Source organism: Pyrus communis, chromosome 12 (genome assembly GCF_963583255.1).
Source record: "Pyrus communis chromosome 12, drPyrComm1.1, whole genome shotgun sequence".
NCBI lineage: Eukaryota > Viridiplantae > Streptophyta > Magnoliopsida > Rosales > Rosaceae > Pyrus > Pyrus communis.
Window position 1 is genome coordinate 851,070 of NC_084814.1, and position 18,243 is coordinate 869,312.

The window sequence follows — 18,243 nt, forward strand, 5'->3', positions numbered from 1 at the left end:
TGGGTACAAGCGAAAAATCATTCAAACGACAAGAACCAATATTAGCGTGCAGGTATGCGATATATTGCGAAACGTCGGTGACATTTTGTATGGTGATCGCAGAAAGACAGAGAGCGAGGTGGAAAAAATCAATGTGAATAATTGAGAACGGGAACGTCATGCATTCGTCCTTCCTTATCCTAGTTTTGGTGTTTTGCTGACTTCTATGCACAACCACTGATGCCGGGTGACATTGTCCGCTCCTACGCTTTGAAAACTTGAATTAGAACACCCCATTTTGGTGGTTTATTAGAGGCATCTCTTGAAGATTTATATAAAACAATCAAAACTCTTAGAAGAAATTTTTAATGGGTCAGAAACATAGTTTTGTGCATCAAGTGTCATTTTATTATGGGATAAATTTTTTGTCGAGTAAATTGTAACAATTGTCCCTTAACTTTAACTCAATTTGAGTAATGATCTCTCAACTAAAAATTCATTACCATTGGTCTCTCAACTAAAAATCTATTACCATTGGTCCCTCAACTTTAATCAAACTAGCGAAATGATCCCTTAACTTTAACCCAATTCGAGCAATAGTCCCTTAACTTTAACCTAATTGTAGCAATGATCCTTCTAACATTACTTGTTTTAACAGAATTCTGACGAAGTTGACGAAAATGATCATAGTTACACGTTTTGATGAGTTGAGGGACCCCAATTGTAGCAATAATCTTTCCAACATAACTCATTTTGACGAAGTTGACAAAAATGACCATAACTACACATTTTGATGAATTGAGAGACCAATGGTAATGGATTTTTAGTTGAGGGATCATTTCTCCAATTTGATTAAAGTTGAAGGATCACTGCTACAATTTACCCTTTTCTGTCAGTTAATAATATTATGACACTAGTAAACTGAGCCGTATTCTCAACACACTGAAAAGTTTCTACTATTTTAAAAAGTTAAATTTAGCCACACAATATTACTGTCTAGTGGTATTCCTTCTCACTTATAAGTGAGAGGTCTTAGGCTCGATTCTCGCCAAAGGCAAATTGAACCACATTATTGTTAACTCATTATAAAACTAAGTCCACCTTCTATTTTTTAATGTTGATAATATCGTTTGTTAAAAAATTAAAAATAAAAAGTTAAATTTAAAAAATTTATCTCTAATAAATGTTGTCAAAGACTATTTAATTATAGCAAAAGAGCAATCATTCTTGAAATTTAGAAAGCAACCAGTAAATTTTACCCGCACATTGTTGCGAGAGCGAAAATATAACTATAGATAATGTTTTTAACATGTAAATATGCAAAGAGTGTTATAAATACTAAACAGAAAATGGATATATCAAAATCAATTTGAACATATGATAAAAGTCCCTATGACAGCATCAAAGCAACTATAATCACAAAGAAGTTGAGAGATTACTTTCTAATTATCAAAATCACTCCTGGAGTTATGCAGACACAAAATCTCACAATATTATTACCACAACCTTATGCATAATAGGAACAACACTATAATCATCTGCCTACCAGAAATTAACTCTTCTACATCAGCAAGTTTAACAGTATAATAAATTGAAAATATCAACTTTATGGTAAATATATGAAACACTTATAGGCTTGCTCAAAGCAAAAGCTTTGAAAAGCTTGTCAACATCCTCTAAGGTAGTTGTTTTGTCAAACGAAGCAGTGATCTGAAAGGAGTTTAACATTCAGTAACCTCATGAAGTAAAAGCACTCCATCCTCCGTCCTATAGAACATTTAATGAAATAACTGATGCAAGCGACTCACGAAAATAAAAAACTTACAGTGCTCGAGTCTACTGCTCTCAAATTTAATCCAAGCTTGTTAGCAGCATCCGAAATTGCATGTGCGTCAGCAACCTTAACCTTCACAGTGTTGAAGAAGGGAAGGCTCTAAACTTCCACGGTTCCAAGTTTCTTCAATCCAACTGCAAATGCCTGCCATAGAACAATTAATATGAATAAATGTTGACAGAAATTGATAGTAACTTAATATCCCCAAAAAAATAATGAGAAAATATGAAAATCAACCCCAAGGTGATGCACAATCGGAGATTCATAAAAGCCAGACAGAATGATAGCAACAAATTTAAAAGATTAAAAAGAAGTAACTTAATATCCCCAAAAAAATAATGAGAAAGTATGAAAATCAACCCCGAGGTGATGCACAATCGGAGATTCAAAAAAGCTAGACAGAATGATAGCAACAAATTTAAAAGATTAAAAAGAAGACAACCAACCAACCTTTGAACAAAGAACACAGGGACAGAAAACATAAAATTAATAACAGGGAAAAATGAAGAACTTAAAAAGATGGAGAAAGGAATATGTGACCAAACGGAGGAGTTGAGCCCGAGTCAGTAAGCCAAGTCAAGTAACAAGTCTCAGAGAGATTGAACTCGGCAGCCAAAACCTGCAACCACTGGTCGTCTCTGTCTTCCTCCAGCAAGCAAACCGCTGCTGGGTTCCCCTTGAAAGCTGAGCCAGTGAGCACATCCATGAAAAATGAGATGGACCAATGCTTTAACCGAAACACAAAATAACCATCAAACATTATAATTCCAAAATCATTACTCAAAGTGGGCTAAAAAGGGCTATTACCACCACTAAAATTACCCTCTTGTGAATTTGAATCAGAAGTCTTTGATAAATAATAATGTGAACCTTCATAGTTACCTCCAGGCCAAAAAGCCTCTGGATCTATTCCCATGATTGATGTCTGGTTTACCTACTTAAAGATTAATGTAGACAAATGTGAATTTGGTTAGTAATTAGTAATCTTTGTTTAACCGGTATTTTTATTCCTACTTAACAAACCAATTTGAATGGCTTAAAACTCAAAAAATGCAAAATTTAAGAGAAAAGTTTCAGTCAGACCTTATTTCAAACACATTGCTCTGTTCTTCTTGAGGCTGCAGAACAACACCTCCACCAACATTGATTTACAGAATCTGTTTCAATCACTTACTCATCAATCCAATAGAGCACGATGTTCAAAGGTTACTATTTACAGCATCTATTGTCCAGTGAGGCTCATCATGGGGAAAGCACCGTCCGAAAACTTTGTCCACAAACCCCTAAAACCTGTATCAAGCAGATGAAATAGACTTCAGTTTCGGTCGGGCAGAATTCAAAACTTAAAACCGGGCCTTAGAAAAAGCTTATTAACTTCTCAACCAACAACCTTAAGCTCCAAAGCAGTTCATTACCCTAATCTCAAAATTCCTCCACCCTTCAGTGTGAGTATAAAGACATCCTATTTTTTTACCACATAAACAACAAATCACATGTGATGTGTAATATATATTTTTCTTTTCAAATTTGAATTTGGCGTATCACTACCAAAATCAGAAATTTAATCTAAGAATTGTATAAAACATACTAAAAAAATTTCTCCAACACCTAGAAAGTTAAAAGGCAAAAATCTACAAAATGATGAAAAATATACTAAACCCCAATTATATTTAATGACAAATTTGAAGTAGATCCAAATTTCACATGAGTATAAGATCCATTTTGTTATACAACGATATTTTATTTGACACAACGAGGTGAGGTACACATCCATAAGCGTTATATAGCTTAAATACTAATATATAATCCCTGATTCATTTTAATTGTGCAGTATCTCCGTTGTTTTTCTTTTTTATGTTTCATTATTTTACATAACTGTTTATAATAAATTCAATATATCTATGTAGTCGACTGATAATTATCATTCCAAAAGTCAGCAAGTACAGAACTTTTCCTGACCTAATTTAACTAAAAGCCAAAACATCATTAGTAAGGAATTCAATAATTACGAGGGGAGAGGGGTTTAGAGCTGAACAAAAAGAGGAACTATAATCATGTAATTGGCATAGAAAAAGAGGAGACATGAAATATCATTCCAATATTACTTTTACCAACATAAACATGCATTATACTATAATCCATCAATATAGGAATATACATTATATTATTTATATTATAATACAGTATGAGCACCAGCCTGTAAGAAACCATAGTCAGAAAATTAACCAAGATAAACATGTATTCAAACATATTTTTATAAGCAGTTGTTCAACTGGCACATTGTTATCCAATCCCGACGAAAACAAAGTAAAACCCTACAATTCTCTTTTTTCTTCGCTCTATTGTTTACCAGCCGTGTCAATCTACAAACTTGACGTAAATGGATAAATCCTTCCTATAAAAACAGAGTAAGCCATTCAAGTATCCGTGGAAGGAGTCTCGGAAGTTTTTGGGGTTGAATTGGTCAGGAAGACTTTTCAAATCTGTGGAACTGAGGAGACGCACGCACGGAAGAAAAATGAGAGAGGGGCAAAACCGGGTGGACACTGTTAATGAACAAAAGTCATCCACCAGGTTTTAGTAGAGAATAATATTCACCCGTTAAATATTAAAAATAATAATAAAACTAGTAGAGTTTTTTTTATTTTTTTTATTTTATTTTTTATTTTTATGAAACAAGTAGATTGGGTTTGTTAATAATAAAATATTCAAAGTCTCTTAAAATTTCTATATAAAAAGTTAAACTAAGTAGCTACTACAATTTTTTTTGATACAGTTCACTTGCTCGTTTAACAAAAATTTAGTGCTTTCTCTTAAAGATGCTTTTAGTTAGTTTTTACAAAAACGAACAGTATCACTTCGTACTACAATTTAGTAATACTTTTGTTAATTATAAAGCAGGACTATTAAGTTCGACTTCTGTAGATGACGAGTTGACACTAAATTTTATTGACTGACTCATTGTGTAACATAACATAATGACCACCAGTAATATAAATATATTATCTTAATAAAAAATTAATTTAATCCACGTGTTTTCAATTTGACTAATTTAGTTCTTGTATTGGCCTCCGTTGACGAATCTAAGACAGCATCCATTCATAATTCTAGAAATCTTAAACAAAATTGATTATTACAAAATAAATTAAAAATAAACACAATAACCAAATCGACAAACTGATAACACAAAAACTAAATGCTCCAATACAGTAACCTAAAAAACTCCCAAAAAATAATATTAGAAAAGTAATGTCTGTGGAAGCTGCCATATACTGCCAATATGATGATAAGGTTGGAAAGGGCCGTGAGGTGGGATTAGCCACAAAAGCCTGTGCCTCTCTGGCCCACTTCAATTTTTTTTATATCAAACACCCACCAGAAAAAAAAAAATCACTCTTTCATGGCTCTTGCTTCGCTCCATAAGCTCATTTAGATTTTTCTTCCTTTTATTGGTCTATAATTAAACAACTATTGTCCAATTTAAACTCTCGATTTCTCGTGTAGTAACTGTCATTCTCACATGTATAGCACGTTTGACATTACTTTTTTTTATACAAGTGATAGTGAAGAATGATATTTGAATAAAAAACCTCGAAACAAGAGTGAACGCTCTTAACCACTTAACGTACAAGTCTCTACCTGTGAGATTTCTAGTTTATCATTATATTAAAAATGGTTTGTCTAAAACATCAAACCTAATAAAAACTGAAGCAAAGCATTACAACCTCTTCTGCCGTAGAAAAGACACCAAAAATGTGAAAACAAAGGTACATGTAGTCTGAACAATTTCGGAGCAGTGATGAATTGAATTGAGATAGTACACAGGTAAGAGTAAAACCCTACCTATTGCTCTTGTTGGAGAAAACGCCATGAGTGACATATTGCAGTAGACGAGCCAGCGTCAGTTTCTCGATATGAACTTCACAGCTAACGATACAAATGTGTTTTGAATGCTTTTCACTTCCCCAATATATTTAGAGCTTTCATCTTTTGGATCTCTTTTGCTGCATAATATGCATTGATTACTAGAAGTTATTTAGTTAAAAAAATCAAAGGGAGGATCCGAAAGCAAGCACTAAACTCTGAATCATAGCACACATTTGTATAGGATTACCTTCCTCAACTGATAGCTGCATTGATCTTTTCTCTAGCTCAACGGCATGTCTGCTAAGCTCGGATGAAGGTATACAACGAAGCACTGATAACGCATTCAGAACAAAGAGATTTTCAGTACTGGAAAATTTTACTATAGCAAAATTTTATCTTAAAGAAACATTGCCAGAAGACTGACATACTCTGGAGATATTCGCTCTGATCAGACTCGTCAAAGTGTTTCAAGAGGTTCTGCAGATGTAGAAACCGTTCTGTCCTTTCCTCATCACGGTTCCTCTCAGAAAGAACTGATTGGGGAACTTCAGATTCAAGAGTAAATCTAAGGTGCTTGGAATGAGCAGCTGGAAGGCCATTACTATACTTTCTAAGAAAATTTGGAACTGGTGGTCTACTAGGTGAGAATTTAATCGGAGAAGCCCAATGCGTTGGTGAAAATGCAGGTATACAAGATGGCTCTAACTCTTGCTTCTTGTTTCTTTCTTTAGGTAGGTCTGGCTGCTTTTGCGAACAATGTCGTTTGAAATTTAGACAATCTTCCTTAACACCTTGAGCTCTTCGCTTTCCTAGCTCCGAATCTAACTTCTTCACAACCCCACCATGCATGAGATGATCACTTGGATCGCTGATTCTCGTGAACTGGTGGCAAGGAGGGCTCCGCGCAAACTCAGGGCTGAGTATCTTAGTTCCAGAAACCTTACTTGGATCTGCGAGCAGCCGTCCTAGAAAAGAATTCTCAGGATAACTAGGCGTACAGCTTCTATTATCGTTCTGTACATCTCTCAACGCCACCTTTTTTACCGGTAATGTGGATTGCTTATGGCACATAGATGAACCAAGCACAATGTTGGCCAGTGCATTGTTGCTGAGATTCGAGTTCATTATTCGAGGGACCAGCAGAACCAACTTGGCTTGGAATTAAGGTTCTGGCTGCAGAGGCATTACATAAAAATGAAAGATGAAATCAATACATGCTACAACACAGTATCTTAAGCTAAGGTTTTCAGATGCATAAGACTAAAACAATTATTATAGGGGCAACTGCAACATTTTCAGTAGGGAAGCAACAATCTATGCTGAATTTGTAAATTCCGTCCATAACGAAAGTAATCTCAAACTTATAAGATTCACTTTCTGCAATCAAATAATAAAACTATATTTCAACAGTTCAAATTCACTAATTACTCACTAGAAAACCAAAATTGATGAGCCCGCGAGTCCGATTTAGATATGTAAACAATTCGAACGAAAGAGGAACTCATATCGCAATTCTATGGACTAAACTGAGAGCAACACTCCAAGAGCCATAGGAATCAAATTGAACAAGATTCATTCATTCGATTAAGTAATACATATCTACCATCTCTGTGTGTGTGTGAGAGAGCAAGAAAGAGAGTATTGGATTACCGTTGGAGGTGAAGAAGTTGGAGCTGTGGAGATCTGCAACTGCAAGTCGTATTGGGAATGGATCTCACTCTCAGGCTTGGCTCAGGAAAGGAGAGAGTTCAAAACAGGAAAACTGGCTCCAAAGGTGGAGGTCAAAACGTTTAAAATTTGATTAATACGAGGGACCACGCTGTGCCGAAAGAGCCACCGCCCAGCCTCCGCTGTGACTCCACCCCTCCTTTTGACAACTGTCTTCTCATTTAACCTAATTTTAACTTTTGATTTTTTAATGAGTAATGTTAGAAAGATTATCTACTCAAACTATCATTTTGACACCCGTCTTCTCATGTTTACGACATCTCGCGTGATAAATTTACGTAAACCAAGGAGTTGGGCACCTCCACTCAATAGAGTTGGCGGGCTTATCAAGCCAATTAAGGCCCAATGAGAATTCCACTAGCCCAGGAGGCAGAAGGTTGAGCAGATGACATCAGCCTAAAAATGTCTGATAAGGCAAGATCTAGCAGGATACTCCAACCTACCAGCCAATTCGATTCACATTTGGAGACAAAAGGAGATAAATTTTTATGAGTAGGTCTATTGGATCGAGTTCGAAGTGATTATCAGTGACCAGACCAAAATGAAACAATACGAGCATGAGTCTTCAGAGGATTTCATTACATGATAGGTTGAAAATGAAGCGTAATTTCAACTTGTCCAACCAGCAAAGCATAGCTATTGCTCATAAGGCATTGAGCACCCTCTCAACAAGAAATTTGATGATGTTACCTTTTATGACCTCCAAGATACAGTGGTAACTACTAAGTACTCATCCACCATATAGAGCATGGATGTTTGTCTGGCCCTAAAGGGATTGGGGAATGAGAATACGATGTTGCTTTTGCAAAGATTGATATGAAAAATCCATTTGTTTTGGGAAGCACGGTTACGTCTAAAATTTTGTACTACATTGTTTACATATATAGTTCCAATTCGAATTTTGGAGGGCCATTGTGCCATTTGAGATTTGACGTGTGACTTTGTGCTATTTTGGATTAATTTGGTAATTTTGAGATATGAAGTGTGACTTTGTGCCATTTTGGATCAATGCTATCTTCCTCTTAAAGCCCATTTTATTGCTTGTAGGTACATAAAGTTTCTAAAGGATATCTCACAAATTTGTAGTTGATAGACACAATCAATAGCTTGTATGCATTAAGTCTATTAATAATGTACGACAATCTCAATTCTTAATTTGATTAAGACTCAACTTTCTTTCTAACTATATCTCATATACTTCTCCGAACTTATTTGGAAGACATTAAACTCGGACAATTATAGCATTTTAGCAATGCATACGCCATAAGAATACAAGTAAATTAGTTAAGCTTTATATCTTTTCCAAGATGTAAACGTTGTTATTCCAATCTAGTAAAATCCTGGCATGGTTTGGTCAAATAATAGACAAGGAAAACTGGTTAATCTTAAAAATGTTGAGGAGATGGTGAGTGCCGAGGCACCAACCATCCCTCCTTATTTTACTCATCCCTCCAAGAATTTCTGATTCCATTTGCTGCATCAGCCTTCATCACCATTTTAGAATCACCACCCATCCCCTACTGATTCTCTCAAATCTCTTTTTCTATTTTTATTTTTTAATTTTTTAATTTTTTAATTTTTAATTTTTTTAATTTTTTTTAATTTTTTTTATTTTTACATGCGAAATTTAGTATGACAGTATCACAACACAAGGATAAACCAATTTAACATTTGATTTCTCTCCTCCCACATTTTCCTTTCACTATGTCTTCTCGAAACTCAAACATCTTGCATTGGCATCGCCCTCAAATGCTCGGCCTCACGTTCAGACGAGATGCCAGTTTTTGACCAAAGGATCGGTCAGCCTGCATTTCAATTACCACCAGCACACATCATATTCCAGTACGAAATCACATGCAATATACCAATTCACAAATGCGAATACTTTGCACGTATGCACTCACCTGAGACCAGTACGAGATCCAAATGCTGCGAATTTCATAGGTGACACGAGGGTCGGATAGGGCATCAACCCATCGGTGGAGGAATCGCTCTTGCCTGCAATGAACATTTAGATTATGAACATGACGTTTAAATACAATTACTTCCACATAGAGACATTATAGGGTTGACAGACCTGTCGGGTGCCCAAGATCTGTATCTCTCTCCGGGTTGCTTGAAGTTGTTCTCCTTCTCAATGACGCACTGCATATCCAACAAAACCAACATACGCAAATTAAACGCAAAGTTGCTACATGAATCATGATGTGCAGCGCACCAAAAGGATTCAGAAATGCAACAAGCATTCATGCATGTATCTAACTTTTTACATTCCAAGTGCTTTCAAGTTTCAAGTAAAAAGAAAAACACAGAAAACAAGAACATGGGAAAACTAAGGGAAATTTAAATGAATTCTTCTACATTGATACAAACTGACCTTCTCACGCTTTCCAGTGCAAATATTAGAAGGAATTGGGAAGGTCTCAGCATGGCGAGCAGGATCATACCTTGATGGGAAGTAGTTAACCTACAGAAAACAGTATGGCATCTGAGCAGAGAAAACTTTGATGAACAAACAAGTGAAAATTTAAGCACATGTCTGAATCTTTAGCAATGCAAGTGTAAAAAGGCACAGACATTCAATAAGCGTCAGCAATTGAGGGAAAAAGTGGTATCGTACTTGGAAAAGAAATTCAAAAGAGCAAAAGTACCTCCTCATCTCTGTGCATGAAATTCATAAATCCTTCATGGTGATTGTTGTGATGAGAACACTTGGGAGCATTAACTGGGAGCTGCAGATAGTTCGGGCCAAGACGGTGCCTCTGAGTATCGGAATAGGAGAAGATTCGAGTTTGGAGCAACTTATCATCTGAATAGTAGACACCAGGGACAACAATGGCAGGGCAGAAAGCAAGTTGTTCATTCTCTGCAAAGAAGTTATCAATGTTCTTATTCAGCACCAAACGGCCAACCGGCTGCAGGGGAAGAACATCTTCAGGCCAGGTCTTAGTAACATCAAGTGGGTCAAAGTCAAATCTGTCTTCATGATCAGGATCAATTGTCTGAATAAAAAGTTTCCATTCCGGGTAGTTGCCAGCTGCGATGGAGTCATAGAGATCCTTGGTAGCGTGGCTGTGATTAGCTCCTCCAACCTTAATAGCCTCATCCTCCAACAAACACTTGACTCCACAAGTGGGTTTCCAATGAAATTTCACGTAGTGTGCCTTCCCGGCCTTACTGATAAGAGTATAGGTGTTAACACCAGACCCTTCCATGTGCCTGTAATCTTGTGGAACTCCCAGGTCATCCAATAGGAAGGTGAACATGTGCAGGCTTTCTGGATGGTGGGAGAAGAAGTCAAGGATCCTCCAATTCTCTTGGATGTGGGACTTAGGGTTCGGTTTTAGAGCATGGACCATGTCCGGGAATTTCATTCCATCACGGACAAAAAAAACGGGGAAATTGTTTCCCACCAAGTCAAAATTACCCTGTTTAAGAAAAATAAAGTCACAGCATGAGCAAAGAAAGGAATGCATGTATAAACAAACAACAACATTAGGACCAAATGATTTCCAAGAGTTAATAACAGTTAATAATAATGTTACAAAGAAATCAACAATCTGCAGAATCAAAACAATATTTAAAAAATAAAAGAAAAGAAAAGGAAGAATGCCATATTTCATGGAAGTCACAAGACTACTGGCTTCAGTTAATTAAATACGACTTAAGTATTTGTCACTGGAGCTGTGACTAGAGATACCACTGCGTATTTTTAACTATAAATATGCTGTTGAATATAATTACGATCATCGACGTGTCAAAACTCAACTATCATTATCCAGAGGTCATAAAACATCAATAAGCCATTGAAACCTCACCTCCCTGGTGTAAAACTTCACTGCAAAACCACGAGGATCCCTCAGGGTTTCAGGGCTGCCACGCTCATGTATAACAGTGGAGAAACGCACAATGACAGGTGTCTGAACTCCAGGGGCTCGAAGGAAGTCAGCACATGAAAGGTGAGAAATATCATGGGTGACCTCAAAGAAACCTTTTGCACTGGCTCCCCTAGCATGGACAACACGCTCTGGGATCCGTTCTCTATCAAAATTGGCGAGTTTCTCCACCAGATGGTAGTCCTCAAGCAGAATTGGACCTGACAAGTAGACAAAGAATTAAATTCTTAACTGCATCTACTCAACTCGACATAATCAACCATCCCGATTACATGCAAAAGATGTGATAAGAATGAAACTAGCGGTTATACATTTTATAAAGTATGTCAAATATACATGACTGCTCTCCCTTGTAAAGATAGTAACTTTTATTTAGTTTCAGGCAACCAGACGATCAAAAAATCCATCTTGACAACCCGAGAAGCAATGAAAAAAAGGGACCCGCAAGAATTCATTGAAAACCAACAGACTGAGAACTATAATTGAGAAATTTAAACATAAATGTCAAATAGGTAAAGTTCTAACTTCAAATACAAACTATATAAATAAGTAAATATATACATATATATATATATATATGTATATATATATCTCAAAAACAACAAGAGTTTCAAAATAGTAATCATGTTCGACTTGGTAATGATACAAACATCCAAAAAGTCATCTTGCAGCTCACAATAACACGTAGATAGACTATCGAAACTTTCTCGTAAGCCATATATATGTGCGCTTGTGTGTACACAGATACACACACACAATATATATATATATATATATATATATATATATATGCATACACAGATAACAGCATCAAAACATGAATATGATTATTCACAAGGTGCTTGAAAAGCGATGTGCGACTAAAAAAACACAAAAATGTAAAACTTTAATGCAAAATTGCAATTGAAAATCCGTCAAAAGAAAATAAATAAATAGATAAATCAAAAGTGGATTAAGAATTAAATCACCTCTGGGTCCAACAGTCAGAGAAGAGTTGTTGTTCCAAACTGGAGCACCGGAATTGGTGGTCCAGAACGGGGAATTGAAAGCACTTGAAGGGCGGTGCTGCAACAACACACAAAAACAAACCAATCCAAATCCATTAGAGAGGGCTCTGTTTGGTTGCCAAGAAAATAAACAAGAAAAGTAATTCAACAAGAAAATCAAACCTTAAATAAATCAAATTAAGAGCATAAACAAGTAAAAAGGAAAAAAATCCCAGAAAGATTAAGATTAAGATTAGAGTATTACTCTGTAAGGATCCATGGAGGAAGGTCAGGTTAGAGAGATAGCTTGATGGAGAAGGCAAGAGGAGAGCAGAGGAAATGAAAGCAAATTTGGGGGATTTATAAACGCTGAGTTTCGGCTTTGGGTATGGGCCGTGGGCGTGGCTCAATCTTTTGTGTGAAATTACCATTTTCCGCTCTCAGCCTCACGTTATTTTTATCCACACGCACAGCTGGAAGTTCACTACGTATCTTCTCCAATTTATCGTGACGAGTCGGAATGATTATCGCCAAGTCCCTTGAAACGGAATTTTGGAGCATTTACATGGCAAAATTATAAATATTAGACAAGGTTTATGTGTGGTTTATTCAATTCAATAATAACTATATAAAATAAAATAAAAAAGTGTGCCTATATGCTAAAATTGGTGTGTGAAAAATTGGTTTCTTTTTACATGTACAACATCATTTTCCTCTTCTCTCGGTTAGAGTTTATCACATATCAAGTTACATGAGTTTCTCTATTTTTAGTTTTCTTTCTATAATAGAACACATTTTGAAACATTGATGGGTGATTATGAGTTTTGTTAATATGTAAACTTTGTTTCTGATCTGATTCATCTAAAAATCACCATAGTCAAGTTAATCGACCACGACACCATTGTTGTCCCTCTTACTTAAGCTCAAATTCTCTAGTTTATAGGATTGTTTTGCATGTAGTCCAACATTCAAGCTAACATGGTTTTGGCTTTTCATTCATGAGTTATGGTTTGAAACTCCATTCTTCCGTAAATCCTTGCAATAGTTTTGAACCTTTCCACTCCCCTTAATAATACTAATAACTTAAAAATATATATAGTATTGTCTCGTCAAAGAAAATCAACCTAATTTCACAAAATTTGTACCAACATCATTGGAGAAGAAGATATTTGGGTTTGTCTCTCAATTTTATCTTCGCTTAAAGAAGCTCTTAGCATGGAGTGTGATTAGAGATTAAATTTCTACATTCTCTAAATCTAGTTAAAAGCTCATTCAAAAGTTCATTGGATATGCTTGTTGTCTTAGAACATCTTCAATCGTGTAAGGACATGAGCAAAAATTAGCTCTAATGGTGTAAGCAGTTGAGTATGTAAAATTTTGCGTATTCCCTCAAAGTAGGCAAAATAGGGCACCCACATATATTTTCGTAATAAAAGTGGAGAAAGATGACAGAACTAAAAGATAAAAATAAATATTATCGATGAAAGAAATATAATTTTGCCATTTAGTTCGCCTGATCATTGGAGTGAAACTTTTTCTAGAAGACAATTGTCAATTGAGCAGGCAACATGCTACATTAGTCTTTATAAAACATTTTTGCCTAGTTTTGATATATCACTGGAGATTAATAATGTGGGCTTCTGTAAAATCTTTTCGAAGCAAAACTATATATAAAAACATACCGAAACAAGAAAAAGAGTGCCGCATATGCTACAATATCCACTTAAAAAATATAATGAATCAACACTTTATTTATTTATTTATTTTTTAAGTAAAACGATATATTTTATATTAAGAGATGATGAAGTTCAACTAAGTCATACAATGAGCAACCTAATTTGGTATTGAATTCGTCATCTAAGAGATTCAAACATAAAACCTCACACTTACAAATAAAGATGAATATCATTAAACCGTAATATTGAATGGCAAATCAACACTTTATTAAATTCAAATATAAATATAGGGTTGGTTCGGTATGGGATACCGAACCGAAAATGGCATATCAAGTCCCAAACCGACTATTTTTGGGATGGAAATTTGAGGACCGATCCCAAACCAAAATTTCGGTATTCCCGAAATATTTTTAGTATTTCAGGATTTCCCGAAATCGAACATGAAATCATCTGAACCTGCATTAAAATTTTAAAATTTAAATCCCCAATTTAAAATCAGAAACAGTGGTGAATCGATAAAAATTGAAGGTCGAAAGAGAGAGATAGAGTGCAGAGATAGTCAAACCTTCGTCTTTCTCCTAACTTGAGCCCCCAATTCGAAACCCTAAGCCCCAATTTGAAACCCTAACCTTGATTTGAAACCCCACACATATAGAGAATCGCTGGAGAGAATCAGAGGTGGGGATGAAGCAATGAGGTGTGATGGTGGCCGAAGTGGAGAGAGTTGGCCGGAGTCTAATTGTGAGAGGATGGGTAGGTCTTCGAATTTGAGAGGAGAGACGGAAAGAGTCTGAGATTTTGGCGAAGGCAGAGATGGAGACTTTGGCGAAGGCAAAGATGGGAGAGACATTTTGTCTAAAGAGTCTGAGTCTTTAGACATCTTTCTGCAAACTTTTCTTATTTTAATATTATACAATAGGCTTTGTTTGCAGTTTGCTTGATAGTAATTTAGACAACACACAACATTCATGTGCTTTTCAACACATTTTGATTATTTTAATAATATATAATTGATATTGCGGTTTGCTTTTCTGCACACTTTGTTCTTTGATAGCATGGGAAGTACGAACCAAAAGCAAAAGGAAAAGAAGATTTCGGGATTTCAGGATTACCGAAAAATGAAATCTGAAAACCAATCCCATATCGAATATTTCGGTATTTTTCGGTACAGGATTACCAAAACTTAAGATAATTTCGGTTTGGATTTGGAATTTTTTCGATTTGGTTTGAGATTTTTGGGAATTTTTTGCAGCCCTACATAAATACATAAGTCCACCCAACGTACAATTGGGTACAAGCGCAAAATCATTCAAACGACAAGAACTAATATTAGCGTGCAGGTATGCGATATATTGCGAAACGTCGCTGATATTTTGTATGGTAATTGCAAAAAGACAGAGATCGAGGTGATAAAAAATAATGTGAATAATTGAGAACGTCATGCATTCATCCTTCCTTATCCTAGTTTTGGTGTTTTGCTAACATCTATGCACAACCACTGATGCCGGTGACATTGCCCACTCCTACGTCGCCACGTATACCAAAACACCTTGAAACGTGTGCTCTTTGTAACTGCACAATGACTGTCCGATTCCGGGATAAACTAGATATCCTCGTATTGGACTCTGTTAGCTTAATCTAGGACAGAATCCATTCATAATTCTAAAAATCTTAAACAAAATTGATTATTAACAAATAAATTAAAAATAAACATGATAACCAAATTAGCAAACTGACAACGCAAAAACTAAATGGGCCTACACAGTTACCAAAAAACTTCCAAAAAATAATATTAGAAAAGTAGTGTGTGAAAGCTGCCCTATACTGCCAATATGCTGATAAGGTTGGAATGGGCCGTGAGGTAAGACTAGCCACAAACGCCTGTGCCTCTCTCGCCCACACCAATTTTGCTACATCAAACACCCGCCAGAAAAAATCACACTTTCGTGGCCCTTGCTTCGCTACAGAAGCTCATTTAGATTTTTCTTCTTTTTATTGGTCTATAATTAAACAACTATTGTCCAATTTAAACTCTCGATATCTCGTGTAGCAATTGTCATTCTCACGTGTATAGAATGTGTGACGTTTCTTTTTTGATACAAACGATACTGGAGAATGATATTTAAATAAAAACCTCAAAACAAGAATAAACGCTCTTAATCACTTGACATACAAGTCTCTCTGCCCGTGAGATTTCTAGTTTATCATTATATAAAAAATTGTTTGTCTAAAACATCAAACCTAACCAAAACTGAAGCAAAGCATTACAACCTCTTCTGCCGTAGAAAAGACACCAAAAATGTGAAAACAAAGGTACATGTAGTCTGAACAATTTCGGTGCAGTGACGAATTGAATTGAGATAGTACACAGGTAAGAGTAAAACCCTACCTATTGCTCTTGTTGGAGAAAACGCCATGAGTGACATATTGCAATAGATGAGCCAGCGTCAGTTTCTCGATATGAACTTCACAGCTAACGATACAAATGTGTTTTGAATGCTTTTCACTTCCCCAATATATTTAGAGCCTTCATCTTTTGGATCTCTTTTGCTGCATAATATGCATTGATTACTAGAAGTTATTTAATTAAAAAAATCAAAGGGAGGATCCGAGAGCAAGCATTAAACTGTGAATCATAGCACACATTTGTATAGGATTACCTTCCTCAACTGATAGCTGCATTGATCTTTTCTCTAGCTCAATGGCATGTCTGCTAAGCTCGGATGAAGGTAAACAACGAAGCACTGATAACACATTCAGAACAAAGAGATTTTCAGTCCTGGAAACATTTAGTAGAGCAAAATTTTATCTTAAAAAGGCATTGCCAGAAGACAGTGACATACTGTGGAGATATTCGCTCTGATCAGACTCGTCAAAGTGTTTCAAGAGGTTCTGCAGATGTAGAAACCGTTCTGTCCTTTCCTCATCACGGTTCCTCTCAGAAAGAACTGATTGGGGAACTTCAGATTCAGGAGTAAATCTAAGGTGCTTGGAATGAGCAGCTGGAAGGCCATTACTAGACTTTCTAAGAAAATTGGGAACTGGTGGTCTATTAGGTGAGAATTTAATCGGAGAAGCCCAATGCGTTGGTGAAAATGCAGGTATACAAGATGGCTCTAACTCTTGCTTCTTGTTTCTTTCTTTAGGTAGGTCTGGCTGCTTTTGCGAACAATGTCGTTTGAAATTTAGACAATCTTCCTTAACACCTTGAGCTCTTCGCTTTCCTAGCTCCGAATCTAACTTCTTCACAACCCCACCATGCATGAGATGATCACTTGGATCGCTGATTCTCGTGAACTGGTGGCAAGGAGGGCTCCGCGCAAACTCAGGGCTGAGTATCTTAGTTCCAGAAACCTTACTTGGATCTGCGAGCAGCCGTCCTAGAAAAGAATTCTCAGGATAACTAGGCGTACAGCTTCTATTATCGTTCTGTACATCTCTCAACGCCACCTTTTTTACCGGTAATGTGGATTGCTTATGGCACATAGATGAACCAAGCACAATGTTGGCCAGTGCATTGTTGCTGAGATTCGAGTTCATTATTCGAGGGACCAGCAGAACCAACTTGGCTTGGAATTAAGGTTCTGGCTGCAGAGGCATTACATAAAAATGAAAGATGAAATCAATACATGCATCCTTGTTGCAGATATTACTATCAAGCTACAGCACAGTATCTTAAGCTAAGGTTTTCAGATGCCCTTTGTGTATAAGACTAAAACAATTATTATAGGGGCAACTGCAACATTTTCAGCATGGAAGCAACAATCTATGCTGAATTTGTAAATTCCGTCCATAACGAAAGTAATCTCAAACTTACAAGATTCACTTTCTGCAATCAAATAATAAAACTATATTTCAACAATTCAAATTCACTAATTACTCACTAGAAAACCAAAATAGATGAGCCCGCGAGTCCGATTTAGATATGTAAAAAATTCGAACGAAAGAGGAACTCATATCGCAATTCTATGGACTAAACTGAGAGCAACAGTATCACAATCACTACAGATCTGAGCTGGGTAACACTCCAAGAGCCATAAGAAATTAAGTTGAACAAGATTCAATCATTTGATTAAGTAACACATATCTGCCATCTCTGTGAGAGAGAGAGAGAGAGAGAGAGAGAGAGAGTATTGGATTACCGTTGGAGGTGAAGAAGTTGGAGCTGTGGAGATCTGCAACTGCAAGTGGTATGGGCAATGGATCTCACTCTCAGGCTTGGCTCAGGAAAGGAGAGAGTTCAAAACAGGAAAACTGGCTCCAAAGGTGGAGGTCAA

At 36.2% G+C, this 18,243-nt stretch overlaps 4 protein-coding genes across 4 annotated transcripts; all 4 read right to left on the bottom strand.

Annotated features, from left to right (window-relative positions):
* Positions 1-1,403: 1,403 nt before the first annotated feature.
* On the bottom strand, positions 1,404-3,031 carry LOC137711466 (uncharacterized). Its single transcript, XM_068450711.1, has 5 exons — positions 2,897-3,031; positions 2,696-2,747; positions 2,354-2,497; positions 1,805-1,957; positions 1,404-1,689 (listed from the first exon to the last, which is right to left on the bottom strand). The coding sequence occupies exons 2-4, from the start codon at positions 2,727-2,729 to the stop codon at positions 1,881-1,883; spliced, it is 255 nt and encodes an 84-aa protein (XP_068306812.1). The 5' UTR covers positions 2,730-2,747; positions 2,897-3,031; the 3' UTR covers positions 1,404-1,689; positions 1,805-1,880.
* Positions 3,032-5,536: 2,505 nt separating this feature from the next.
* On the bottom strand, positions 5,537-7,415 carry LOC137709805 (uncharacterized). Its single transcript, XM_068448789.1, has 4 exons — positions 7,331-7,415; positions 6,109-6,853; positions 5,928-6,011; positions 5,537-5,817 (listed from the first exon to the last, which is right to left on the bottom strand). The coding sequence occupies exons 2-4, from the start codon at positions 6,803-6,805 to the stop codon at positions 5,771-5,773; spliced, it is 828 nt and encodes a 275-aa protein (XP_068304890.1). The 5' UTR covers positions 6,806-6,853; positions 7,331-7,415; the 3' UTR covers positions 5,537-5,770.
* Positions 7,416-9,057: 1,642 nt separating this feature from the next.
* On the bottom strand, positions 9,058-12,696 carry LOC137710531 (catalase isozyme 1). The gene is made up of 8 exons (XM_068449575.1): positions 12,556-12,696; positions 12,273-12,369; positions 11,227-11,504; positions 10,060-10,836; positions 9,786-9,875; positions 9,486-9,553; positions 9,313-9,406; positions 9,058-9,213 (listed from the first exon to the last, which is right to left on the bottom strand). Exons 1-8 carry the CDS (start codon positions 12,568-12,570, stop codon positions 9,154-9,156), a joined length of 1,479 nt encoding a protein of 492 aa, XP_068305676.1. The 5' UTR covers positions 12,571-12,696; the 3' UTR covers positions 9,058-9,153.
* Positions 12,697-16,173: 3,477 nt separating this feature from the next.
* Positions 16,174-18,221, bottom strand: LOC137709784 (uncharacterized). Its single transcript, XM_068448768.1, has 4 exons — positions 18,109-18,221; positions 16,810-17,554; positions 16,627-16,710; positions 16,174-16,516 (listed from the first exon to the last, which is right to left on the bottom strand). Exons 2-4 carry the CDS (start codon positions 17,504-17,506, stop codon positions 16,470-16,472), a joined length of 828 nt encoding a protein of 275 aa, XP_068304869.1. The 5' UTR covers positions 17,507-17,554; positions 18,109-18,221; the 3' UTR covers positions 16,174-16,469.
* Between the last annotated feature and the right edge of the window lie 22 nt (positions 18,222-18,243).